The 27,455-nt window shown below is 38.5% G+C and overlaps 1 protein-coding gene across 1 annotated transcript in view; it reads left to right on the forward strand.

The window, feature by feature from the left end:
* Positions 1-27,455, forward strand: part of COBL (cordon-bleu WH2 repeat protein) — a 157,193-nt gene that overhangs the window by 108,565 nt on the left and 21,173 nt on the right. Inside the window, 2 exon segments of the mRNA XM_050890877.1 lie at positions 2,757-2,895; positions 5,853-6,017. Coding sequence (XP_050746834.1) covers positions 2,757-2,895; positions 5,853-6,017 — 304 coding nt within the window.

Consider the following 27,455-nt stretch of genomic DNA (forward strand, 5'->3'; position numbering starts at 1 on the left):
TGGCTTTAAGCAAGCTTTTCATCTTCCTTATGGTGTTTGTGAAGTGTACTGCACTTAGCTGACAGTATAATAAAAGCATTTTTGTGTGTGTATTTGACAAACTTGCATTATTGCAGTTGTGCACTAGCTATTTTCTAGCCTTTCCTTTAGCTGTAGCAGTGTGTTCATTCATACATCTATCTAATGTTCCTCAGAAGATTCAAATAAATAAGAATGGATAGAGCTGAAAAAGATAAGCTGGCTTCTAAGGAGGATCCTTTCTTCTAACTAAAGCAGTATTGTATCTTTAAGGAATTTGACTATACCAAACTAACATCCTTCACTCCTCTGGTACTTGGGGAAGGGTGATTAGTGATCTCTATCATTTCAAGTGGAAACGCACGTTTCCTTACTTTCTGCCTTGATTCTCAAGATTTCCGAGACTTACCTTTTAAATCACCAGTCCATCCATTTTTTTTGTCCTCAAGTAAAATGACCTTTCTGTGTGGAGAGGCAGGAGTGAATGTGGAAGCTGCAAAATGCCATTAAATAACTGCAAAAGTCATGGCTTGTGCTTGTGAAGTGTCGGGGAAGTTCAGATGCTGCCTGTCTTCCAGATGATTCAAGTTCTCCATAGCTGCTGAATTTTGGAGACTTTGTAGTCAGATTAATTGAAGTCCCCACTTTGATAATTTTCTCTTTTTTGTAAGGTAGTATCCTGAAGAATCAAGATACAGTATTAAATGCTCACATGTCTTTAGTTATTTAAAATGCAGTGCAGAAGAATCTGATTTTTTTTCCAAGTGCCTATTTGCCAATTGCCCCAAATAGACATGGAGAAGAATGCAGTCCTCCATGTAATTCCTCCTCTGTAAACAAAAGCCTGATGAGTTTGTTTCACTGAACAGTTTCCCATGTTCAGCTCAATGTTGGGCATGCTGGTTCTATAAGAATGGGGGGGAGGTGTGGGATTCAACTTCAGTCAATTGCAGTCAGTTCCTAACCACTGGCAGGCAGTTTCTTTATCAGGAGGGGCGCCCCATCTTAATATGGAGCAACACCATAACTTTGGGCAAAAGTTTTTCAGAGGAGCTCTAAAACTTTGCTGTATCCATTCCTGAACATTTGGCCTCGTGCTCTTTTCTGGGTATAAGTCTAATTTTTCAAATTCCATGAAGTTTGGTGGCCAAAATTGAAGTCTGCAAAATCACTAGTTACTATTAACGTTCTTGCCCATTTGGTATGCCTAACTTTATCTAGATTGGTCTCACTGGCTTTAGTCATGCGCTGTATCCAGTGGACATTTAATGTAAAATGCAGAAATAATCCATGGTAGTAGGAAGTAAGACCAGGACACCTTTCTTTCCCACCCTCCATCCCCTCCACCTTATAGAAACTGTTTGCTACGAAGCTGCAGCTTGTCCTGGTTAACGTGCTCTACCAAGTTACTACCACTTACTACCAAGTTTCTCCATATGCAGGATGCAGGTTCACCAAGAAGGGGTGGAGAGTGTCCAATTGTCATGTGGCACAGTGGTTAAAGCATTATCCTGAAAGTTGGGAACTGAATGTTTGTGGTTTATAACCTAAGACCCTTCTGAGTGCTTTTAAAAAGGAAGGCTAAGTGAGGGAGGCTCTATTCGTGTCCTACTCTTTATGAAATTAATTTATTCTCAGCGTTTTCACTCCATGTAGGAAAGGACGCATATAAATGAGTGCCTTTCCTCTGAACTCTGATAATAGCTTTAAGCAGTGTGAAGCTACTATTTGTTTAATGAAATCTCACACAACAAATGTATTTTAAGGGTTCATTAATCCTCTGGATTAAAGGAAGGATGATTATTATTGTTTAGGCCTTTGAAATATTAGAAAACCACCAGGCAGTTCTGTATATTAGATACCTTCAGCTATGGGGAGTATCAGGACAGACAGAGCAGTGAAGTCATGCAAGTGAAGACTGAGGAATGTCAACAGCATGCCATGTGCGGGCAACTCCCATTACCCTCTGCCTCATCTAAGCCTGGTTCTGTCTAGTGTTGTCGGTACCTTTCAAATATAAAAATTCAACAGATTTTCCTACATGTTTTTATTATTATTTTTCCGGAAAAAGGAAATAGAGCTAAGTTCCAACAAGCTACAGAAAATACTATGCAACCCAGTGAAATCCAAGTCACTTGTAATAAAATTTTTCGTATTTTTAAAAGCAATGTGAACAGTAATGAAGTCTTGGCTTGCCAACCAGCAAGTTGCAATTATTGGAAGCCAAAGTGTTACAGATCTTCACAAGTATGTCTGTGAAGTCCAATAGACATAAATAGACTACAGTATGATCACAAACCATCATGCAAGCAAACTTTCAATTCTGATTCTTGACTCAGAAGTCCTTAAACAAGAATTTGAGAGGAAAATAAAATAAATGAGAGAGAGTTTATTCCCTACACATACTGATTGGAGTATTGAAGCATAATTTAAGGTCTGAAGAAACGTAGTGTCATACTGTGTGTTGCTGAGTGTTGGGCTCTCTAGTTCCCTTTTACCAAAAACATCAAATGTCTACCAGACTGGTCATCTGCAGTTCTGGTCCCTTCTCTGAGTGCAGTATTATTATACCTCTTCTGATCTGTCTTTTTAATCTCCTGTTGTCACTCTAAATGCTCATTATAAATGTACTCTGCTGAGAAATTAGGTCATATGACAATCACATTTTTTTTGTTAATGGCAATTTACAACATCGACAAAACATATCCTTTACTGTGCCTATTTTTCAACTTCGCTAGATTTCACAAGGAGCATCCCTAAATGATTTACAGAAAAAGAAAAGGCGTGCCCCTCTTCCACCAACTGCATCTGCTCCACCCACTCCTGCCATGCCAAACAGGACAGAAGACAGGGAAGACAAGAGGAAGAGCACAATGGGTGAGAGGCGTTCTGTTCTCCTGTGTAATCTCATGCATGTGCTTTCAATGCTCGCTGTTTGAAGTCTCCTTAATTCTGTTATGCTGTGAGTTCAGAAACTTTTGTAACTGGGGGAAAAAAAACGCATTTCTCTGCAGAATGAAAGTCTGGAATTAAGTGTTTGTATATTACCTCTTCTTTTTAATGGCACAATTCGTAGTACCATAGGGTAGTAAAAGGTAGATAACACTCATCAGATGATTTGAATGTTTGGTACAAGCTGGATATCCAAAAGCACTAGCCCTGGGCCTATTCTGTGCCTTTAAGGTCATGGTGGTTTTGCTAGTAAATGGAAATGTGGAAATAGTAAATGGAAATGCTAGTAAATGGAGATAGGCCAGCCAATACTGAATGCATCTGAACCCATGGGGTTCTGCTAGAACTGAAGTACAGTCAACCTGGTTCAGTATCTCCTCATGTTCCTAAAGCCTGAAGACATTTTCTTTTCCTGTAGTGCTCCAACAGTTTGACATCAACTGACCATATTCAGTGAAGTTTTTCTTTTGAATTTAGTCCTCAGTTTTATTATAAATCAATCTCTGCTGAGTCTTTAGCTAATCAGTAGAAGAAAAGAACTGGTGCTCTCAAAGGAATGCTGTACATGGCTGGAGACAACAAAAGAAACTCTAGCCTTCAGCTGTATGTGACACCACATTTACCCTCATACAAGAAGACTGAAAAACGTTCTCCCAGACCTCTGTCGTTATCTGACTGCTAGCTTATTCAGATCAGTGGGAGCTTTGCCCGAGTCTGGACCTCAAGATTAGGCTTTTAGCAAACAAAGTGATTTTGTGATGGGTAAAGATACGAAATAATAACCCCACATATTGGAACTCATTTTTCAGTACATTAAGAGAATCATTCTTCAAGTGCCGTAATGCACTCAGTGCACTTCAGTTCCTGCCTTTGACCTCATGTTTTATAAAGTGCCTAAGACATACAGATATGACATCCTGTCATACATAATTGCTTACATTACAAATGCCTCACAGTTTAGAAAGAAACCTCTTGGCTTTGTTCCAACATTTATTTTCAGTAAATGCTTCACATTTAATGCCTCAGCATTTATGTAGCAGCAGGAGTCCATTATCTTGTGACATGTTTGACTCCATTGACATCTCTTATTTAAACCCTCTAAGGGGAATGTTATCGCTGTGCCATATAACACAGGAGTTTTCAGCAAATTGGCTTACTTTTAACCATGGCAGATGTCACAGTCTGTCACTCCTCATGCTTTGCCCTACTGCTGGTCACTTATTGATGACATTTGGTGCTTTAACTTTTTGTAAGTGTTCATTTTATTTTGTATCAGTGCTCAGAATGTTACAGATGAAATAAAGCAGAGCAGAGCCACTTCTAGTCTGTTCAGTACTGTGTACATAAGCGCTTGCTGGCCAGACTCAGCTGATGTAGGATTCTGTAGTATCGTTTACTTTAATGGAGCCTTATTATTTTACACTGACAAAGAACTCGTCCCACAGTAGCCCTATCTTCTGTGCTTTTCATTTTCTGCTACTTTCTTGAATGAATGCGTTCATTAACAAGAAAACATGTTACAGCAAGGGAAGGTTGGTAAAACAGCCTCTCTTCGGGGCCTTTGCAAGAAAATGATGAGAAAGCACAGATGGCTCTGAAAGCAAGAGAGAAAAGCTGTGAAAAAAGCAAGACTGTAGTGAGGGGAAAAACGTGCTGCAAGAAATAGGCAGCTGCATGGTGGAAAAAGGATTAAAGCTACCTGTGTATATTCCAAGTTACTCACATGAATCAAAGCAGAAGATCCTATCAAAAATATTCTCAAACTGGCAAAATCACTTCAGTATTCAATACTGAGTCACTTATTGTGACCCCGAAGTATTGTGCCGAGTTTTCTCAAAGCGGAAAAAAGGGTCTGCACATTTGCCAGCATTAAATTGTGTCGTGAATCTCTGGAAGCTAGTGACTCCTAAGCAGAAAATCATAATGGTTTAATCTTTTTTCCTCCCTCTTGGTGCTGCTTCCCTTCTCAGCAGCACCAGAGCATGAGCCTAAGACTGTAGGAATGATCAGAATGGATCAGACCAGAGGTCCATCTCTGCCAGCACCTGTCTTCAGGAATGACCACAGCAGATACTTAAGGCAGGGTACGAGAGCAGAACAAGCAAGTAGTCATGGTTCCTCAGTGCACTTTCAGACTCCTTATAAGGACTTTCCAAATTACAATAGCTCTAGGTCTGTGCACTACAAACTGGCAGCAACTTTTTAACATTGCAGATGGTTAATAGAGTGTAGTGCAAAGGTGCATGTATTCATTTAGTCATTGCACATAGTATTGAAATAAGCCCCCAGCCAAAGTTATGAGTATTTCCTTTGATAGCTTAAAACACTGTTTTGCAAGAAACAAGTTAATCATCTGCTTCTCCACAACGTCAAAATAATAAAAAACCTACTTAGAAAAAGAACAGAAAAACCTGTCAAGATACCTACTTCAAAATACTGACCTGAGGCATCTTCCTCTTTCTCTCAGGAAGTCACGAAGATAGTCACAAAGTATCCTAGAGGTCAACAAATTCAGGCAGTTTGGCACTTAAGAAGATAAAAATAAAACACATTTTTCACATTTCCTTACATAGTTTTTTTCAATTTTTTTTGTAATTAACTTTTTTTTTCTCCTTCCTTATGTCTGCCAAAACTGGTGATTTTAACTGTTAGTTGTGATGTACATGTATGTGATGGGCTCAATTCTGGTCCCATTGCTGTTGGTTTAAGAGACCTAGCTTTTCCTTCTCCCTTAATTATTTAAGGGTAAATAAGAGCAGAATTAGATCTAGAGAGACTTTGAATGTGGGTAAGGGAAAAATCAATGTGTGTATAAAAAATAGCAATAAACAGAGTGATCATTATCTTGCAATGAAGTAACTAGTCAATTGATCCCCCTGTAGGTGATGGACGGCTGGTGCCACAAAAGCCTCCTAGAGGCACCACTCGTGGTCCACCCCAGTTAGTGATTCCCCCACCCCCACCTTACCCTCCTCCTGACATTGTGGATCCAACAGTCTGTTACAGAGAAGCAGATGTTACAGCACCAACAGAGCTGGTACCTAAACGTATGTTTGAAAATACAAGTATTTGCATTTCCACTCTTCTGATGGTTACTCTCAGGGGTAGCTTTTCCAGACTTTCCTCTCTGCTCTCTAGACATATGTCTGTTTTTTCCCTTTTTTCCAGCCTGTTGTCTTTTAAAATGCCCAATGCAGTGTAACTAATTAATATAAATTAAACAAAACACTTGTTTGGAGACAGTTTTGCGGATGATACCTGGCCATTGTATGGAAGCATTTAAAAACAACCATCAAACCTTGTGACTTTGTGCAGCTGGAAGCAAAAATCTGTCATCTTGTGTTAATTCTCCAGGTTTGTTTTTTTGTACTAACGTTTTTTTCTGTCTCTCCAGAGACGAGTTCCTTTGAGAGTCAGTAGGTCTATCAGTCTAGGTTGAAAACTACAGGGTGTCTCCCTTTGGAAAATTAAACCATTTACAGGAGCTGTATATTGTTAAAGGCCTTCCTGTCCTAATGGGTACATCTTCCTTGCCATCTCTGGATAGTCCTTTGTGTGCTCTTCCCTTTGGGGCACGAGAGTTATCAGACAAAGAAATACGATATTTTCCACACCCTTGTGTATTTGTGAAAAGCGTGTTTTCGTGCTACTTTTTCATGCTTATCCATCGACTGTCTTTAAATCTTTGTACACAATCCAAGTCTTTGATCATGTATTATGTTCCCTGTGGGCTTGCCCTGCACACCCATGTAGATCCTGTAAAGGCAGCAAAGCTCTGCACGTTACGGCATCTCATGGACACACTTCCTTTGAAAGTTAGGAGGGTGTCTCCTAACCACAGGATAGAGAAATGTCTCCATTAGCTGCTAATTTGACAAAAGATCTTTTTCCAGGACATTTTCTTTACCAAAATTATTCTGCAGGTAGCAGTTACTCTGGTACTTTAGTGTTGTGTGTTTGCTATTGGATACCAGCTAAATCTAAAGCATTATTTTTGAAATCTGTGCTGAGGAAATACAGATTGACAAGTTTTATTGGGGGGGAGAGAAGGAAATTAAGGAGATCCATACTAACAGAAAACCTGAATCTTATTGAGGATTAACCCTAATTCATTTTTAGCAGCACATGCACAGAAATCATATCATACTTAAAATCTTCTTTTTTTTTTTTTTTGCTAGATACTATCAGCTTGCCTACAATGTTTTCTTTATTAAAAATCCGTTGTGGCGTTCTTTGCATTGATATTTCTGCTTCATTTGAGTTTCTACCACTGTTATTTTGCAATGCTTTCCTGATCTACCTTGGTGATCAAATACCCTTTAATCAATGCAGCTCTGATTTTATCAGCCTGATCATTTGCTCTTAAACAAACACAATATCTCAGCCAAAAGGATTTGATTAAGCTTGTACATGGAAACATAACATGAGCTTTTATTATCCTCAGTTTACTGAGAGCAAAAGAATAGTGCTTAGTGGGTACTTATTTTAGACTTAAAGCATCAGTGTTGGAGCGGGACAATTTTAGCTTTATAATTACGCTGTGCTCTACCTAGGTAAAGACACGTGTATAGATTTACACAAGAGAAATGTGTATAGCTGTACCCATGAGAAAAAGCAGCATGTATGACAGATGCTAATTATATTGCCTAATGCCATTCTGAAAGGTGCTTAGATACTGTAGTGATTGAGCAGTATAAGAACAGAGTTTTGCAATGATGGGGTTTTTTGTCTGAGAATGCCTCAAGCAGTGCAAATAAGACTTTGGCGGTAGATTCAGAGAAGAACAAAATTTTCAATCTTCCTGACTCTAACCTCAGTAAATGTGTTTTCTCATAGAACAAGGTGGGAAGGAGGATAAGCTACTGATGCCAGCTATTGATGAAAGGCATATTTGTTCTGAAATCACTCTCAAAGCAGCTTTCTCTGATGAGGATTGTGGTCTTCCTTTGCTGAGTGGGTGACTGTCAGCAGTAGTTTGTCTTTCACAAGATGAGATTCCCATTCAGAAATTAAAATTCTGTGATCATGTGGCGTTTAAATTCTTGTTCCTTACAATCTGCCACTGTCTGTGGGGCACCGTGCCTCACCCCTCATTCCTTCCCAGCAAACACACAGTTGTCCCATTGTGCTCTGGGAAACCCATGTTGAGGAATTTTCATTTCATAGAGGATGGTAGTAATCGCTCTTCACGGAGTTTTCCAAACTTATGTATGTGGAGTGTAAGTCATTCATGAATAGGCCTTTAGTAAGACACTTGGGCTTTTCTGACTCTAATGGTAAGAATCTCTTCCGCAAACAAGAGTACAATTGTTCCTCACAGTTTTTGCTCTTTAATCTTTTTATTCTCTTTACATGACCTTTCCTCTTACCTTTTGGTCTGGTAGACCCTTAGCTGCATGTTGTGTTTATGTCTAAAATGGTATGTTTATGGGATCCTTTCTCCTTCCTTATCTTACTAATCAGATTGTTCATGGCCTATGATTCTAAGATTGACTGCGCTTTGGGAATGCAGGAATGGAGATTGTCACCTCTGTTGCGTGGCGTTTGGTTATGTCACAAAGCTTGTGAAGTTCCCAATAAATGAGTCAGTAGTAAGCTCTGTGCTACTTACCTCAGGTAAAGAATACGCATACTGAAACATCGCTGCACCTAGATGAGCAATTAAAACATGCTGCCTTGAAAAGTTTTCAACTAGCTCATTAGAATAAATGCAATATGCCTGTGAACCTCCATGATTAGCCCTTTATTTGGCTTGTTATGAACTATCATCAAGAAATGCAGTAAGAAATTAAAAGCTGTTTGAAAAAGAATAAACAATTCACCTGCTTGTAGAGTGAGATCCTGAAGTTAAATTCTTCACTCTGACACTGGATAAAGTACTAGTGAACTCAGGGTTCGCACTGGGTAAGGGCTTGACAACTGATTGATTTTTAAATTTCGGAAAGCGTTCTGTCTTTAAAGAAGTGAAATAATGATTTGAACGGGTCTTTGTTTTTAACTATAGATCAAAATAATCAATCATCACTTAACCAGAAAGTTTGAAAGGGATGAAGGAGTGGGTATAAGCATTTCCCTGTTATTTTGTACAGATGCCGTATACTACTAGTTGATGGATAATACCAGGTTAATTTTAAGGAACAAGAAGAACAGAAGGGAGCCTAATTTTTAATGTTTTTCATTATATCATTGATATATTCACAGGTAATACAAGCCACTTGACAAAAGCTGTGACAGTTTCACAAGCAATTTGGTCATATTTCTTCAGTCACCTTAGATACATATCTAGTCTTTCACAGTCATTAGGGATAGTCTCTAACGGTTGGACTTTGTTAACTTGAAGCAAAAACAGGGTAGAGAATCTCACAGAGAGGAAACGACATTTTCTTACATGTGGTTCTAAATTAACTGAGAACTGCAGGCTGCTGAGTAGGTAATTTTGCTGGCCTGTCATAGTGCACTGCCTCAGAAGGCATCTGTCAAGTGACCCAGCCTTTTCTTTCTTAGAGATAGTCTTTAAAGCAAGAAAACTTACAAGTGTGACTTTGGAGGCTTATACCACCGTTACTCCTCTTACTCATCCAGCCTGATCTGAGGCTAAAGAATAAAGTTGAATCTTCAACATCATCTATCTTCTACCTTCTGGAGAATTAAAATTCAGGCTAAGTAAAGCAGAATTTGTAGACATGCTGCATATTAGTAGGTGTTGTGCTGTTGGGATTGAGTTAGCTTTTACACGAACCCAGGGAGTTAGTCTTAGAGCATCTGTGGGATTCCAAATTTTAATACATGTGCCCACTTACCTACACCTCCTTTGGGCATCTGGTTCTTTAACGTTACTGAGCATGCTAGCCATTCTGCTGTCTGACCTACACAATATTTATAATTTTATCCTTTTACTCTTTTCCCCCAACAGTTTACTGTTGTGCATCATTCCCTTCATACACCAAGCGCGTCTGACAGACCTTGCCTCTTCCTATGACCTTCATACCTCTGAACCTCCTGTTGCCTCTGCTACCCTGATTCTACTGTTGCCTTCCTTCCTCCCCTGCTGGAAAAGAACCTTTTTTCCTGACTGAGATTTTGGCTTCCTTTCTTTTTGAACTCGCACATTCTCTTTTAATTACTATTGATTATTTTTGGCTGTGGTTCATACTCATTTGTGAGATGTACGCTCCAGAACTGAATGCTGTGTTACATAAATCTATATATCAGCCTCAGAAAGATTATCCATACATTTGTCTGTTCTTTTTCAAAAGATTCTCTTTATTTTGAGCCATGGTTTAATTTGATTTGGTGTTTCAAAGAGTGTGTTTTTGGGACGGGGTGTCTTATTTTCAATACTGTCTAAAGATTTAATGAAAACTTCCTAAAAACTTTTTTCTTTTTTTTTCTGTTAGCCTAGATATAACATTTTATATTCTCTAATATATATTCTATTTTTCCTTCATTGCCTATGTTTTGTTCCTTTGGAGCAAAACTAGAACTGAGCATGGCCTAGTCAAGTTGAAGTGCAAGATTCTTTCTATATCTTGGCTATCAATCAAGCTGCCGAGAAAAAAAGAAACAGAAAGATCTGTTGGATCTATAAGGGGCCTAAAAGGAATACTAAGAACCAGTACCAAATGCACTGATTCATAGGCTTTACTTCTGCTTTCATCCTGATGCTTAGTATGAGTAATTTTATCTTGATGCTGGAGACATCCTGTGGAAATCAAGGTGTGTGTTCTATTTCTGTAACAAAAGACGCAAGCACTGTTTGCTCAAGATAAATCTCGTTCCACAAGTCTCCTTTTTACAGTTGTACTAGGAATAGTCAGTGAGTTATAATTAAAATATCAGCTATAGGATTGTACTTACCAAAAACTTCTTTGTGCTGAAGAAAGATCTTCATGTGAACGGCCCATAAGACATGTATTTTTAATCATTCTAAACTATAAACATAGCTTTTATGAGTTGCAATGGTGCACACACCCAGAACTATTCTGACCTCACATGTACTGTGATTTAAGACATTTATGTTATTTAAATGAGTGAGTTGCAATACATAACTCTAATTTAAATGATGAAAAATTATTGTTTTACCCTCAAGCAAACAATCATGTTCATCTTGAATCCTTTCCAGGTAGGCAAAATGAAGAACAAGAAAGCAAAGCATTCCTACAGATAATGTGAAACATGACTAAAAAGAGTTTTGACAGTTTTTAATACAAATATGACATGTAGTTAATAAGTTTTAAGTGATGCTTCAGAAAGTATACTTAATACCCTAAGGGTCTTCTAGTAAAAGTGGAGTAGAATTGAACTCTCTGTGCTACCAGCTACTTTGTAATAGCTTTTTAAGACAGGAGAATGATTTAATTGTAAGTCTTCTCTTAAAAAAAAACTAGTAGGTGTTCACAATGTGAAGATTAAGAATGTAATTTACCCATTCCCATTACTCTATTCACATCCTATTTGTAACTCCATAGAGGTACATGCCCCATGGAGTTCAGACTAGTATAAAACCAGAATAATGAAGTGGTGAAACAAAGTTTTTATATTGAGTACAATGTAGAACTACAATGTATTGTAAAAGCAGTTCTTTGCATTGAAACCAGTTTAGCTTAAAGGAGGCTCGAGTTTTCAACAAAATTACATTTTTGATGAAAAAGTTTCTTTGCTTTGAAGGAATACAGCTATGACCCCTCTCCACATAGCTGGCAAGTTTGCTGTGAAAAGCTGTCTCTTTTCAGGTGGTCTGCTCAAACTCTTAAAAGCTCTTGATGAAAACTCAAAAAGTTCATTACTTATCCTTAATTTACTTTTTGTTTTATTAAAATGCAAAATTTGCCTCTAAAAATACGTTTGTGGGAATTAATATTTTCTGTGAAATTCCTATGTAAAATATTTTAGTGACCGGTTTAAGCTAGCCGGCTCTGCCTTTCTGAATTTAAAAAAAAAAAAATTCCTTGCTTATGCTAGCTCATATCCTTTGTTTCTTACAATTTTGTAAGTGCCAGGTACATATATAGTATTAAACAGAACTTTAAAAAAAAAGAAGAAAAATTGCTGCATCTTTATAAGAAATCATCTTAATTATAAGAAATTATAATATTAGCATGTTTAAAACCTCCCATTACTATACACAGTGTGGGAAAGAACTTTCAGTGACACTCATTAAATCCAAATCTGTTCAGTGGAATTGCATAGATGCTCTGTTTCACAACTGTTAATTCACTAATAGTGTGTGTGCGAGGGGGTAAAGTGTTTAAGCAAAGTGTGATTATGGGAACATGAACTCCCTGGAAGTTTGGTTCATGAGCACCAGCTCAGTGCTGAGGTACAGTTGGGGAATCCCAGCTTGTTCCAGGTTTTGACCCAGGATTTCTAACGTCACCTCGATTTGGCTTCTGGAAGAGAATGGGAGTTTTTCTGTCATTTTCAGTGAGAGGAAGACATGTCAGTTTAGGTCAGTTTGATGTAGTCTTAGGTTAGCAGTGATATGAAAGGACATTGGCTTGGTTTTACTTTTATTTTAAGCATGGAGGCATTAGAAGTGTAATGAGAATGACATGGAGAAGTTGATAACAAATTGACTACTATACTACAATTTTTTCACCAAAATGCTCTTACCAGAGTTAGTAACACATTTAATATATTCAGGATTTATCTGCACTATCAAACAGCATTGCTCAAATACTGTTCTTCATGGTAAGATATCTGGGGTGAAAAACAAATAAACAGCCCCCCCCCCAACTGGAAAATACTATTGAGCCCTTTCAGGAGGACAAGTAAACGCATAGATAGCTTATAAATCAAAATAAATTCCAGTATTACAACTCCAATGTCAGTGACGTTCAGTGCTCTTAGGAAATAAGGACAGATGTATAATTTATGATTAAACCCATTCTGATACCTGATGAATGTGCTCAACTGCCTACGAAATCCAGTGAATTAGAAACAGATTAAGCTTCCTGGTGCACAGATTTTACTGAAGGCCATATAAAACTTTTTTTATGTTGACCACCAGAGGGAGCCGATGTTGTCACATTTCTGCAGTAGGTAGCAAGTAAGAATAATGCTAAAGGTGAATTTTAAGCTAATAGATACTACACTTATAGAAAGATTTTCAGTTCTGTAAGAATGCCATAAAATTAAACTTAGTTTACTGAGTTGTTTCGTTCAGCAACTAAAAAGAAAAATAAATTTTTTTTTCTAGATTTTTTTTAATCAGTTTCATCGCAAATAGGAAAATAAAGATAAAATCATACTTGCAGGTGATGCCACTGTGATGGCATCTTCCAGACGTAAGCTGAAATTTTTACTCTAGGCATTCTTGCAAAGGGTGGTGGCATGTTGGGTTGGCTATTATATTGCATAGATGTTGCCTGTATATTTATTGCAGCTGTGTCCAACATGTGGAAATGAGTGCATATGGCTGGTGTATGTGCTTAAGAACAAGTGCATAGGAAGTCAGGTTTAGTGCCAATATAGAAAGATGTGTTGTGCTAGAAAGGTTTATCAGCTTGAGTTTTAGCATTTTAAAAGCATGAGCAGATTGTTTTAGTATCCATCCTCTTTCACAGACACATTACTTCATTACCAGCAATTCAGTCATTCAGGGACTAAAATCTAGGATTCAGAGACTCTCCAAACGTCCTTAAATGTCTTTTCTACATGTAATGCTTTCTTTTTTTTCCTTAGGATTAAAATCTTTGAGGATTGAAATGAATGTTGTCTTTCTCGCTGAGCAGCTGGATTTTTTTCTTTTCCAGTGACGGGGCCGTAGAATACTAAACTTTGAACTCATTCCATTTTTATCTTTAGAAAATTTGCTACTGGTCTGCAACTGAAACTTATTCTGGGCAGGTAAAATATGGAGAGAATATTCTAAATATATGAATGGAAAAGGGAAATATTTCTCTTTTTGTTCATTTTTAACTGGAACTATTTGAAGCTGTCTGTGGCATCTAGAGTGCTCAAATAAGTGCCAAGGGAGAGGGATTGGTAGAGAAATCGTCCAGTCCAAATTGTATGATGAATTGCAGAGGCCTATGATGCATTTATTTATTAAACATATGGCCATGCAATCTATCATATGCCCATCATCTGTCCCTGTATTCTGCATTTGTAAAGTAAACTCTGTGGTCATGATTCTCATACACTCATCATTTATGTTTACAGCCACTTTAAGCCCTCTTTATTGTTCCAGCCCGGTATAAAAGTGCCTCTTTATGAGAGTTGGGCCGTGTGTGTGTATATAAGACAGCAGTTCTGTCTTCTGAACTTGGCTTCCAGTCACTATCATGACTCTCAATATATATTTAGTACATGCAGTAGGCACCATTTAACTTTCCATACTAAAATACATGTTATTTTAGAAGACCGAATGTAACTTATTCCATCCCTCGAAAATTACAGCCATGTTGTTTTCTAATGTCATTGCAAAACTATGAAATCCTCCCTTAAGGACAGTGAGAAAAACTTGCTGTCACTGTTTACACACTTCTTATTTAGGTATCTCATGTATAGTATGCAGGTAAGCTTCTGTATAGCACCTGTAAGTCCACTGTTAAAATTCATAAGAAGTTGCCAGAACAAAAAGTGACATAATTAATTCTGTGTTTATCCAGAAGAGCTTACATGTAATAAACTCCTTTTGCTGAGGTGGAGAAGGGGGAAGGTGATCTTGTATTTTTCTATGCAAGAATCAGCTGCTTTATTCCTTGTTTATTGCATATTCTTCTGTGATGCTCTGACTTCAAGTGGTAAATGACTGTTGAAAGGATCAAGCCCGGTAGCAAGAATGAACTACTTTAGAAGTTGATAACATACTGAATAGGTATCAGCTACAGAGTCCTTTATATCCCTTGAATGTTCCTTTTACATGAAAGACTTTTTTTTTCCTGTTCAGTTCTAATAAGAAAATTGTAGATTTGGGTCACCAGATCTGCTTCATTTTCTCATGGCTTGAGAAGGTTCTGAAGAAGGAGGCTCAGTCCTGGGTAAAGGTAACACCAGTTGGAAAGCGGGTATTTTGTATTCCCTTACGTGTTCACTCTGCTGCCTGCCTGTATTGGAAATAATACCTGTGATTTTGCAGACTCTGAGCCAGAAGTCAGTCCTGCTGTAAGGGAGCACAATTCCTTTGAATATAACAAAATTTTTTCTGGTTACATTAAGTGTGGGACTGGACTCCAGTGAATCAAATAGTCTTTCTAGCCTCATTTCCTGATATTTAGGTTTTTAACTGGTTATTTACCTATTTCATAGAGTGTGGAATAAACCTTAGCTTCACATTTCCCATCCTGACTAAATGTAAAGACATTTCTCTTCTAATTCCCTTGCAGCCCTCTGCAATCCAAGTGGTCTGTGGATAAACTGTGAATGTTTACTCTGAGTGAAACCAAATTCCCTGTTTTCCTCTTCCTTAGTCAAAATAAGAGCAGTTTAACTATGTGAGCTGTACCTTTAATAAGTGAGTGGCATCTTAAACATACTCTGTTGTACTTGAACAGTGGAATATGAAAAAATCGTCACACCCATACAAATAGAGAGACTTATGCTTTATCAGTAACAAGCCGGACTAAACATCTGTGTCCAGCCAAATACATACACATGGTGTGAGTGTGTGTGTGTCTGAGAACTTTAATCCTGGGTATGAATTTGAAGTTATGCTTGATTTACATATTATGTATAGGCAAAATCAAACTGGAAGGTTGGTATTTGAAATGGCATTGAAATTTGTAGTGCAAGATCCTACTGATTCAAATGTAGGCAATGCACAGGGAGCTACAGAAAGCAAACTGTTGAAAATTTTTGTATTCTCTGTTCCAGTTAGGTGATAATACCCATACAAAAGTGCTTGTCCATCCTTAGAGATGCTCATACTCAGCTTTTCCTATTACCACTTCTAAGTCAGTAAACACTGACTAAAATGCCTGCCTGCGTTCTTCTAAGAAATTGAGAATTCTGGCCATGCACACGCACTTCTGGGTTTTAGGGCCTGAGGGAGCAAAAGGCTGAGAGCAGAGACAGAGTCTCTTTTGTCAGCTCCTTTTGTGGATTCCATAATTGGTTCCTGGCATGGATAAAAGAATTACTTTCCAACCTACTGTACCATAAGCAAAGGTGGGGTGTAATGGAGGACAAAGACCTAAAACAAAAGAAGACCGAGGAAAGAAAGAGAAAGGAGGACTATGACAGACAAATATTTTTTTTTTCTTTTAAGACTATTGTGATTAAAAGTTGAAAGTAAAGTAGCTAAATATATGGTAACCTCCTATAAACGGTGAAGGACTCATAGGGGAGTATCTACTTACTTGTTAGAGCAAACAAACAAAACAACTAATTTTTTCACTTCAAGCATCTAATGAAAATTATTATTGATATCTGATTCTTAAAACATGTAGGTTAGCATTTTTCTTCTTTTCTCTCCCATGATTGTTTCTTTCCTCAATTTTTTCACTTGACAAGAAGTTAAAAACTAAAGGGGGAAAATATTTTTTCAGTTTGTAAAAACATGAAAATTAATGGAGAAATATTTTCAACATTTTTTCTTAACTAAGTGAACACATGCAACAGCTCTGTTTATAAGGTGTGTCTATAGGTGTAACAGTCAAGACTTGAATGTAAGAATTTAAGAATTCTTATACTTCTTAAATTGTAAGAATTATGAAGAGTTATAAAGAATTATAAAGAGTGTAAGAAAAACTAATCTACTGGCTTTAAGTTCAAGATAAGAACTTTCTTTACTTGACTTTTACTCATAAGAGATGGAGCATTTTGGAAGCTAAACAGACTCTTATACTTGACTGGCTCTACAGAACGCCTCACAGCGGACTGCTAAGGGCTGTAGGAGGGCCAGCCTGTATCACTTCCTCGTGTTGCTGGAAGAAGATACTACTTTGGGGACTATTGCAGAAATGCATTTGTATTTTGGTTTTATTCTGAAACCCTTTTTGGGTACTACTAGTCTCTCAGACTTGTTAAATCACTGCTCAGGAGTGACACGATTCTTTTTTACCAGGTAAAACTTATCCCGCTTTCTCCCCAAAAAGAGGAAAGATTTTTTTTTTTCCCTTCAGAAGAAATCTTCAATTCCACACAACGTATGTGAACGTTTTATTGATTATTTATAATTTAAAAATATAATTTTTTTCACTTTTAAAAATCTTCTCTGCTTGCCTTCAGAAAATGAGAACAATATGCTGATTAACTGACCAGTCAGTTAAAGAAACTTAGAGGTTTAAGTGTCCAAGTTTTCCAAATGAAAACAGTTGGTTTAAAAAAAAAAAAAAAGCATGCATATACTGTAATTTGCTTGTTTGCTCCACTCCCTTGTGGACATGCCCAGCTTCCTCTGTACCTGGCAGCTTTCCTGTTCTGTATTCATCAGGCTAATCAATGGGATTCAGATGTTCCTCAAAAAAAATGATTTCTCTTCAGTCTGCCCTTACAAAGGGCACAGATTGTACTAAAAAGGCTTTTCTTCACTTTCAGGGAACATTAAATACATGCCACTGTTCATAATACAAGGCTTTGGCAATGTATCGATTGCATTTTTTTACACAAAAAATCCTTGCACAGGGAAACTCCTTGTGGTTTTTCCACGGAGTTAAATTAGTGCCTGTGAGAAAATTAGCAGACTGAAAGCAATGAAGACAGAAGTCTTTAAACTTACATGCTGTAACGTGAAGAGTAATAACAAACCACCAGCTTGATTCTGTGCTGGTCTGATTAGGGGCCACTCTAAGGTGAGAGGAGAGTTTTATCATCTCATGCTGAAATTATGAGCAATCAGGAGAATGAAGATAATGTTTGAGCATTACTGTACAAACTGTGCTGTACAAAGTGGAACAGTGGCCAGTCACACCTGCTAAAAAAATTTCCAAACACAATCCTTGTGTAGTTTTTTTAGGAAAAAAAAAAATAACTGGTTCTTTGGAGTTTAAAAGAGGAGGTGCCTTTTTTTTTTAACACTTTTTTTAGTTAAGCATAAGAAGGGGAAAGAAAGAGGATAATAAAGAGATGATAATAATGGATAAAAAAGGGAAAAAATAGATGGAGGAGAAAATCCCAGAAGCTTCAACTTCTTGCTTTTCAAAACCAAAAAGGCTGTTAGGATTTGGGATTTTTTTCCTTTTTTTTTCTTCTTTGTTTTCTTCTTCTTCTCCCCCAGACCCCATCAAGTAATTCCTTAAGCATTTCTTTTGGACTTCTACATTAATGACTCAGTTCTCTGGTATCTACACCCTGCCACACTCTGGGTTGAAGCTTTGCTATTGTTCATAGCATCCTTCCCTCAGGTATCCCTGGTAGATAATAGAGAATGAGCTTTTATGTCAGCACATACATGAGGAAAGTCTCCTTGCTCTGTCCTTCTACCTCTTTATGAAACTTTTGGAACTGAACTTTAGACTGTTATCCTTCCTGACTAATTCAGGAGAAGTTGGCAGCCAGTTTAAAAGTTACTGGAGGGTTTCATAGACAGACGTATAAACCTATAACAGCATGACCTTCTCAACGTAATTTCTGTAGGAACTGAGGCTAAAAAGAAAGAAACTTAAAGACATTTCCAAATTTCCCATAGGAAGAATGACCTTTTATGCTGATCCTAATTAAGGCCATTAACTCAGGTGAAAAATTGTCCAAACTAGCTTGTCTGTTTTGAGGGTGTGATCATAGTGAACCTTAAATTCTAGAAATGGCCCTGCTCCAGCAAAGCACTTAAGCATGCTTAATCAGGTACCCCATTATACAGCATGCACATTATTATTGAATGAACTGTGTAAATGAAAGTCTTAAAATGCTACACATGAATAAAAATGCAGACAAATTTTCCCTGTGGGGATTCATCCCATGCAGGAGATAGCTGCAACTTTGCATTTTAATCAGTGAGCGGTCCAGTCCTGCTCCCATTGAAGTCAGTGGCAAAACCCAACTGCTGAAGTGGAAGCAGAATCTGATACTAACAGCACAAAATATGAAAGGGGAAAATTTGTTCCAAGTGAGTGTTCAGATGATGACCCATTTCTTGCATCAGGCTACTGTTCACCATAGCACCAAAGATGACACTGCCATTAACATTTTACTATCCGCAAATCAATACAGAGCGTAACATCCAGTTACCACCTTGCATGTTTGCATTTCTTCCTCTTGGTATTTCAAGTTAATAGGGAAAGAGCCCCAGGGCAAAGCATGATTGATGAGATAATTGTCTTCACAAGAGGACTATGAAAGAGTGGGCCAAATTCAGCTCTGACTTAAGTATTCCCATCTCTGCTTATGTCTGAAATAATCTGATCTAGTCCATCTGCTGTCAAAGAGGAGTGTTGGCATGACAGCAGAGCTCTTCTGTGAGCACTTTGTTCTCTACCTGTCCCTCCTTACTGGGCTCCCAGGGAGAGCTTCAGTGTGCACTGCTGACAAAGATAACCTCATGGCTAGAGCCTGAAGTGGAGTTCATGACACCCTGCATTTGATTCTTGCCCCATGCAGTGATTTTTGGCTATGTCTGTGTTACTGGAAAAGAAGTCTGTCTCTTGCCATCCTTCCATACAACCAATTGCCTTTATGGGCTTCTGCAGCCTGTCTGTGGCTCTTTGCTGCTAACATAGCCCCAGGGTGCCTGGCAGTGTTTTAGGTGGTGAGTGTGCTTGGCATGCACTGTCCTGGCCTCACTGCCCTCGATTTGCCCTCATCCCAGCACAGGAGTCTGGTCTTCAGAGTGCCTAGGAGATGTCCTTTGAAAATGGTACGATGCCCCTGTGGAGGGTATCACACAAGATCTTCAGGGAGATAGTGTATTCTGGTCCTCAGTTTTGTTCTCTGCAAGAATAACTCTTTCTTCACTGGGCAATTTCAGAAGGCAAAATGTCTTAGTGATGAGAAGTATTCAGGTACTCCAAGCAGTGTCTCTTCAGATATATACTTTTATTGACATCTTTGGACGTCTTACAGCTATGAGAAATATGATAGCAGAGAAATCGAGTGTGAATGTGCAGTAAAATGTATAATAACTAAAGTCAGAAAAGAAGCATGCTGTTCTTGGTTCAAATATTTCTGCAAATATAATGGCCAAAGTAAACCACCAGCCAAAGTATATTGAAAAGCCTGTTGTTTTTTGAACTTTGGAGAGGAAAGCAGGTATTCCATTGATCAGGAGGTCCAAGAGGAGTCAGTTAATGTACATCAAAAGAGAGAGGTCAGAGTAGAGCTTTGTGTCTTTATAGCACAGAGGTGTATGAAAATGTTTTCATATCTAAATTTGGAGCTAGCTGTTGAAAATCTTCTGTGAAGATATTTATGTTATTGGTGGTTTGGCTGAAGCATGTTCTGGCCAATTAAATGGAGTTATTTTGTGCCGTCCTAATTGTAAGTTAGACAGGTGGTGTGTGCATGAAACATTTAATTTTCTCAGGGCTCTGACTTCAGATGATACTATAGATACTATCCTATACAAAGATAGAAGGTGATGTAAGGGAAAATGATAGATGCACTGATGGAGGAACTGAAGGGCGACATCACAGATCAAAATGGACTGAGGTGCTGTGAGGATGGATAAGAAAAAAATCTGCAAGAGTGATGAAATCCCATTTTGTTAACCACCACTCCAGCCTGGAGTTCACTCTTAGCTTTTGATATTAAGCAAAACCAGTATTTGTTGCCATTACTGCCTAGTAAGTCTGCATTGTTAGGAAGGTACTAAAACTATTTTTTCTCATTTGTGAAGCAGTTCTCACTAGAAGTGCTTATATGCCTAAGGCAAGTATACTTTGTCCCCATAAATAGAAAGCAACTGTTCAAAATTTTTTATTTTTATGTGTGTAATACCTAATCGTTTCAGTAATAGATAGCTTATTACAGATTGACCTGATTCTCTTCCACACTTCTAACTTTTAAATCACTTTTAATCAGAAATAAATACACAACTGTGAGTAGAATGGTGTCTCCATACTACGGAAAGAGTTCTTAAATCCCACAAGTGTGTGTGTATGTATGTGTATGTGTGTTTGGTTTAGGGTTGGGTCTTTTTGTCTCTTCTTTGCTGAGTTTGCTGGCAGCTAGTCTCTGGGGAAGGAAGGTATAATTACAATGCAAAAGTGTTTTATGTTTTTCTCCTCTGGATTATGCTAGAAATAGGAAACTGTAGTAGAGATTTTACGGAATTGTTAACAGACAAACTAAGGAAGAGAATGAATTGATAGAACAGAGTGCACGGGGGGGAAAGATGGTGAAGTATAAAAAGAAAAGCTGAGCAAATGGCCTTTTTTCTGCGGTCTTAAAAATCACCTAATAAAACATTGTTTTATTGCATAGGTGCACTAGTAATTTCTGGTTTTAATCGTTACACCGCATACGCTTTTCAGGCAATTTTATAGAGTGTGTTCTCTAAGGTGGCTCATGAAAATCACCTTCACAGTCCATTTGTTTAGATTCTGCAGTGTGCCTGAATGGAAGCCGACCACCTCTGTAAACAATGCGGATTGCCAAAATCTATCACTTAAGACTAATAATTCCCAGCAAAATGTGGAGAGTGGTTTATTTCTTCACCAGGCTCATTATATTGGGCAGTCTCTGGTTTTACATCTAGATTTTCCTTTCCCGCAAAGGCCTCCAAAGAGCCCCATTATTGATCACGGCATGTTACCAGTGTTACACGTGGTGATTTATGAAATGCAAGTCTTGAGCTATCTATTATATGCTCTTAAATATATTTCCATGTTATCCTGCTCCGCTAACCTATGTTGTCTGCTTGTTTGTAGTCTTTTTGAACTACACGGATTAGGCACACTGCCCCTCTCCTCACACCTAAGTAAAGGACCAACTAGAGCCAGGAAAACACCTTGTGAGTCGTTCTAGCTTGCTGTTAACATCAGATAGTGAACACTAGGAACTGTTGTGAAAATCTCCCCGTCTTACTTCATTGTGTATAAAAGGAAATGAACAACTCGCACTACTGACTTAAAATCTGTCCTTCTCTAAGCCAAGTGGTGATGTTCTCCAGTTAATCAAGGAAAGATCTACTGACACAAAATCCTTTTCCTGTCAAAGAGCACTCTGCTCTTCATGTTGCTTTTGCGACATCCGATCCTTTCGAATAAGGAAGGCTGGTTACTGGCTATGGTGTAGAGTTGTCAGAGCATCCAAACAAGGCTTTTATAAAAGCAAGAAACTAGTAGGTTCAAGAGAGTGCCAAAAAGGAGAGGATGAAAAGCAGTTTAGCAATAGCAGCAGCGTTATAGGTCAAATGGGCTTTGCAGAGTTCAGAGAGGCTTTTTCAGTCATTGAGGAAAGGATTGTGGGAAAGAAATGGCGATAATGAAGTCCAAGATGTTAATTTTCCCCTGTCTGTGTTGAACAACCTGTGTTGCATTAGTTCAGAAATTTTTCTTTGCTTGTTTGGCAGATCGTAAAAATAAAGGCCTGAAATGGGAGAGACTAGCGGGCATTTACTTGAATTGGTCATTTCCTCTGAGTCTTTGAAGAGCCAGCAGACAGTCTTACCTAGCGTTCTGAGAGAGAGACTTCACAATAATTTTCAGCATAGGTTTGAAAAGAAAATAAAACATTAGTTCACAGACCTTCTCAGTCGCTTGTACATGGAAAAAACAATGGAGGGACTGGAATACTCTTCAGTTTCCGCTCCCTGGCTTGATCCTATCTTGTATTGCCTTTGGTGTAGGAAACACCATTGCCAAAAAAGCTTTTGTAAAAGGTACAATACTTTTGTGTTGTGATATCAACTAACAGCAGACAGGTTTAACCTCAAGGGAAGTGCTTAACTACCTCAAATTCATAAGGCAGGTTAAATGAATCCACATTGCATTTATTTTTCAACCGTAGGAGAGTAGATCTAGGTAGCTAAGTTAGCTGTGATTAGCTTGGGATAGACTGTGGAAATGCTGAAGATTCACAGAGTGTATCTAGTAATACTCCATATGTACCTTTCTGATGATATGTCTGGTGAGACATGTCGTTCATGAGTCTTTTAATTTTTGTTATTGGCTAGCATGTAAAGGAATGGATTTACTTCTGTTTGCAGGTTTTGTGCAGTAAGAATGACTGCAATTAAAGAACCTGTTGGAAAACCTGAGCGTGGGGCATAAGACTAGGAAGGAGACTGAAAATATCTCATTATGTGAGAACTGGGAGTCACATGCAGGACGGCGTGAGTCAGCAACGTGCCCTTACAGTGATGAAGCACTAACCACAGACTGGATTGCACTAGCAAGAGCATAGCCAGCAGATCAAGGGAAATGATTACTCCCCTTTACTTGGCTGCCATGAAGCCACATCTGTGTCCATTGTCCAAAAGTGGGTTCAGTTTTGAGTTCTGTGGAATACGATACTGATAAATCAGAGCAGAGGCAGCAGAGTCTTGCAGAAGGTATCGAAGATGTACGTGAAGGTGCTGAGGCAACAGGGCTTGTTCAGCCTGCAGAAGGGAAGGGTAAGGAGAATTTGAATGCTGTCTTGCATCTGAAGGAAAAGGAAGAGTGAGCCAGACTCTTCTCTGAGATTCACTGCAAAAGGATAAGACTGTACCAGTGACAAGTTGCAGCTAGAGAATTTTCAATTTGGCATTAAAAGGTGTTCTTTATGGGGAGAAGCATTAAACATTGCCCAGGGAATGATTTGTGATTTCCCAGAGAGGCTGTGGAGTCTCCATGCTTGGAGATTTTCAAAAGTCAGCTGCTCAAGGTCCTGAGCAACCTCGTCTAAGCTGGAAGTTAGCCTTGCTTTGAGGAGGACGTTGAACTAGGTGACCTCCAGAGGTTCCTTCCAAATTAAATTATTCTGTGATTCTATGACCTAAATGAGCTGAGCCGACATTAAGCTGCTTTACATCCTCATTTTGGAGGAGGGCTGGAGCTGCAGAGCGTGGTTCCTCACCTCAGCGTTTCCTGGCCACGCTTTCAGTTTCTGCAAGGCAGTTACAGGAGTTGGGAGAGGAGGAGTGCCTCAGAGCTCGATCTGTTTCCCCACTCTCCCCATGCTGTTGTTAATGTATAACAGTGGTCATTTATTTTCTCTTGTTTCTTTTAATTTAAAAAAAATGAAAGTATGCATGTAGGCTCAAATATGCTAAGAAGCATATTGGATCAAAACAGTCTTAATTGTGATAAATAGAAGTCCACCCATTCTGTCTTGTGCTTTAACTGCTCACTGAATGGTTTTTAACACCTATCTCTACCTACAAGCTTTTGATCAATGAGCAAAATGAGTAAAATGTAACCAGAACACATTGTACCTGTGTGAAAACTCTTAAGCTAATCCTCTGTTGTCCATTTTCATAATCTCTGTTAATCATTGCCATAATAAATGTTTTCTTTTCCTATTTCTTCCACCAGCCTTCTTCCAAGTGTATGAAAAAATGTACACTTTTTTAATACTGGTCTTTTGTGATGGTCTAACTTTTTACTGCCAGTACAAATAATTAGAGCAGTGTTTCGTTCTCTTGCTAGAAGTTTTAAGTACTGTCAGTGAAATAATTATGTTGTAATTTGGGGATCATTATAAGGATTAATATTCTTTAATATCATGAAGTTTGTAATATTTTTTACAACTTCATTGTAATAGACCATTTGAACTACAGCAAAGCAATTTTAGTCCATGAAAAGAAAGTTTTTTGGCAGTAGAACAAGTGATGAAAGAAATTGGAAAATAATTACCAACCTCTTAGCAAGAATTCAGAGGAATTAGAGGAACTCTGCATCTCTAAAACTTTTACAAAGTTCAGATTATTCACCATGTAGGGGTTAAAACAACTGTTACCTCTTTAAAAATGCTTTTGTATATACTGTTTCTGTCATTATTGCATGTGACAGTAAACCACCAGCAGTGCTGTAAAACCAGCAGGTCACAGCACTTAGCGAACAGTTATAGTCTGACAAGACTTATGCCCTGTGCCCATTGGACTTGGAGGGAGTGATGGCTTGGGCTTTGGTGACTGATTTTGTAAGTCTGGGTAGGATATGCATCATTTGAACATTTAGGTCTGATTCTAATCTCATTCAAAGTCGGTGGTTGTTATTTTCATAGTAGTAATCAAAGTGAGTATTTTACCCATGGTAGTCTTCACCTATTGAATTAAATCTTCATTTCTGAAGTGCCGATTAGTACTTAAACCAGGTGAGGTTTATCTGTCTCCCCATCATTGGCATTCTGTGTAATGTGTACATATATGCAATATCAAACTGCACGAGTGCAGATACGACTCCTCTAAACTCAGAGTTCAGTGTTTTCCTAATTACTTACAGCCTATTGAGATGAAAGCGACAAGATCCCTTTTGTGTTAAACAAGAAGCTCACATTCTTTACTGATGAGCTACTCTCCTCTTTCCCTCTTGATGATGACTGGCAACATTCTTGCGAACAGACATCCCAGTCCCCCTCTACCCCCTCCCGCAAGAAAGCCTTTGTAACTTGTGGTTGACCTAATTGTGCAGCGACAGCGCTGCTGCTACTAAGCAGGGGAGGTCCCTGGTATGGCACTCACTTGGGCTTTGCACAGTCTGCAACTTGGAGCAGGACGTAGGTAAGCAGCAGTGCAGGGTATTGAGGGACACTGTCCGATTTCACTTGCGGGTGAGATGTCCCACGGAGATTACAGTATGACTTGGAGACCGTGGGCCAAGTTCTACACCCCTTTCAGTATCACACCCCACCTGAAGCCAGGGAATGGGGTCACATGTTACTGAAAAAAAGATCTTGGTATTGTTATATATTTGGAAAAGCAGTCAGTCTTCTGAGGTACAGCAGTGTTTCAATAATATATTACCTGTGGCAATTGTTATTTGTGTGTCCGGTCCTGAAGTAGTTGCTGAAAATTCTGTCTTAACCTGCATGTGTCTACATGAGGTCTTGAAGATCAGAGCCCATATTGAAATCTTCTTAGTGTCATGACAGAGAAGAGAGAAATAGATGTTGAGATTTTTCTTTATTCAACGAACAAATAACCTCAGTAGTTGCCATTGTTGTGATCACACTGTGCTTAGTGCATGGTAGTTTTCTGCATGTGCACTCCCTCTGAGAAAAAATACACAAAAATCACAAGGCAGAATCATGTCTACTACTGCACGTTACCCAGTTCTCTGTGTAGAATTAGAAAGTTTTAAAAGGTATTTTCTGACTCCTGGAGTCAAGACCGCTCAGTAAAGTTGAGGCAGGCTTTTTTCATGTCATGTATCATTATCCAGTAATGCCCATCCATCTTCAGTTTGCACCAGTGGAGACTTAATCAAGCATGTAGAAGGAAGAATAGATTCTTTCTTAATCCATCCAAGGATGACTCAACTTTAAAACATGGGGGTTTAGTGCTGCTCTTAGCTGAAACAAGGTTGTTAACATGACACAGAACCGTAGCAGTTGTGTTTTGTGTGTGTGCTTTCATGTTCAGACGAGTAGTAGTGGCAATCAAAACGGTTTGCCTCAGCCAGCAGCTCTGTTTAGTGCCATGTATTAACTGTGTTAAAAATTAATGGATCTTCTCGGTGAAGATAAAAGATTAGGGAAGCGCTTTGACAAACGGATAGGCTTGAAGAAAGGGGGACATTTTGGTTTTGCATGAGCACAGAGAATTTAGTAGTTGAATAGAAAGATGTCTTTCTGTAGTTCCATGCTTGAGGATAAAACTGCTGTTGAATGAGGAGGTTCTTACACTGGACTGGATGATTCAGCTGCCGAGATCCAGACGTAACAGATAGGGATCGATTCGCACGTGGAGCCTGATAATAAAAAAATTGGTTTTCATTTTGTTTGTCAATATGTGGGAAGAATGGGCTGGGGGATCGAGATCCTGCGGTAGAGCAGCTTGCTGAATCACATCAGGGAGATACTCGAGTGTTGTTACTACAGTAGGCAAGTAGGGCTGTGTGACTAAAAGGATCTAAATCCCTGAGCAGAAAGATGCAGGAAATAGTTGCAGGCAGGCAAGAAGAGGATGGGGAAATGCAAGACAGCTAGGGAGGAAAAGCCTGCCATCCTCGTGTCAGGAACTGGAAGTAGGTATTTTGTTACAAATTGCTGTGCCAGCTATAGGGTGGAGGTCATTTATGGCATCCTGGTGACAACAGATGTGGCCTGTGTTATATAGAGGTCTCTTTGCATCAAGGTATACTGCATTGTGCATTACTTCAAAATCTTCCTGTGTGCTTCCACTCTTCAACTCCACTCTTTAAATTGATCTCTTTGCTATCCTACTTTGTTCTGGTTTTAACATATTCTAGCTTTTACTAATGCTTTGGTGGTGGGTTGTTACTGGGGTGGTTTGTTTGAAAGCCATGCAGGCCATATATTCTTACCTGTTCATTTACTGTCTATTTATTATTTGGTGTTTAATGTCAAATTATTCATATTTCTCCTTGACGTTGGTGTTTTCCTAACTGTAGTTCTGTCATGAGCATACTCTAATCCGTTCAGTGACACATACTTAGTTCCTGTAATTGCCATTTTTAGATGGAATGATCTCTTGGATTAAATCTGGAACCTAGAGCTAATGT

This window comes from Gymnogyps californianus, chromosome 2, assembly GCF_018139145.2.
Source record: "Gymnogyps californianus isolate 813 chromosome 2, ASM1813914v2, whole genome shotgun sequence".
In the NCBI taxonomy this organism is placed as follows: Eukaryota; Metazoa; Chordata; class Aves; order Accipitriformes; family Cathartidae; genus Gymnogyps; species Gymnogyps californianus.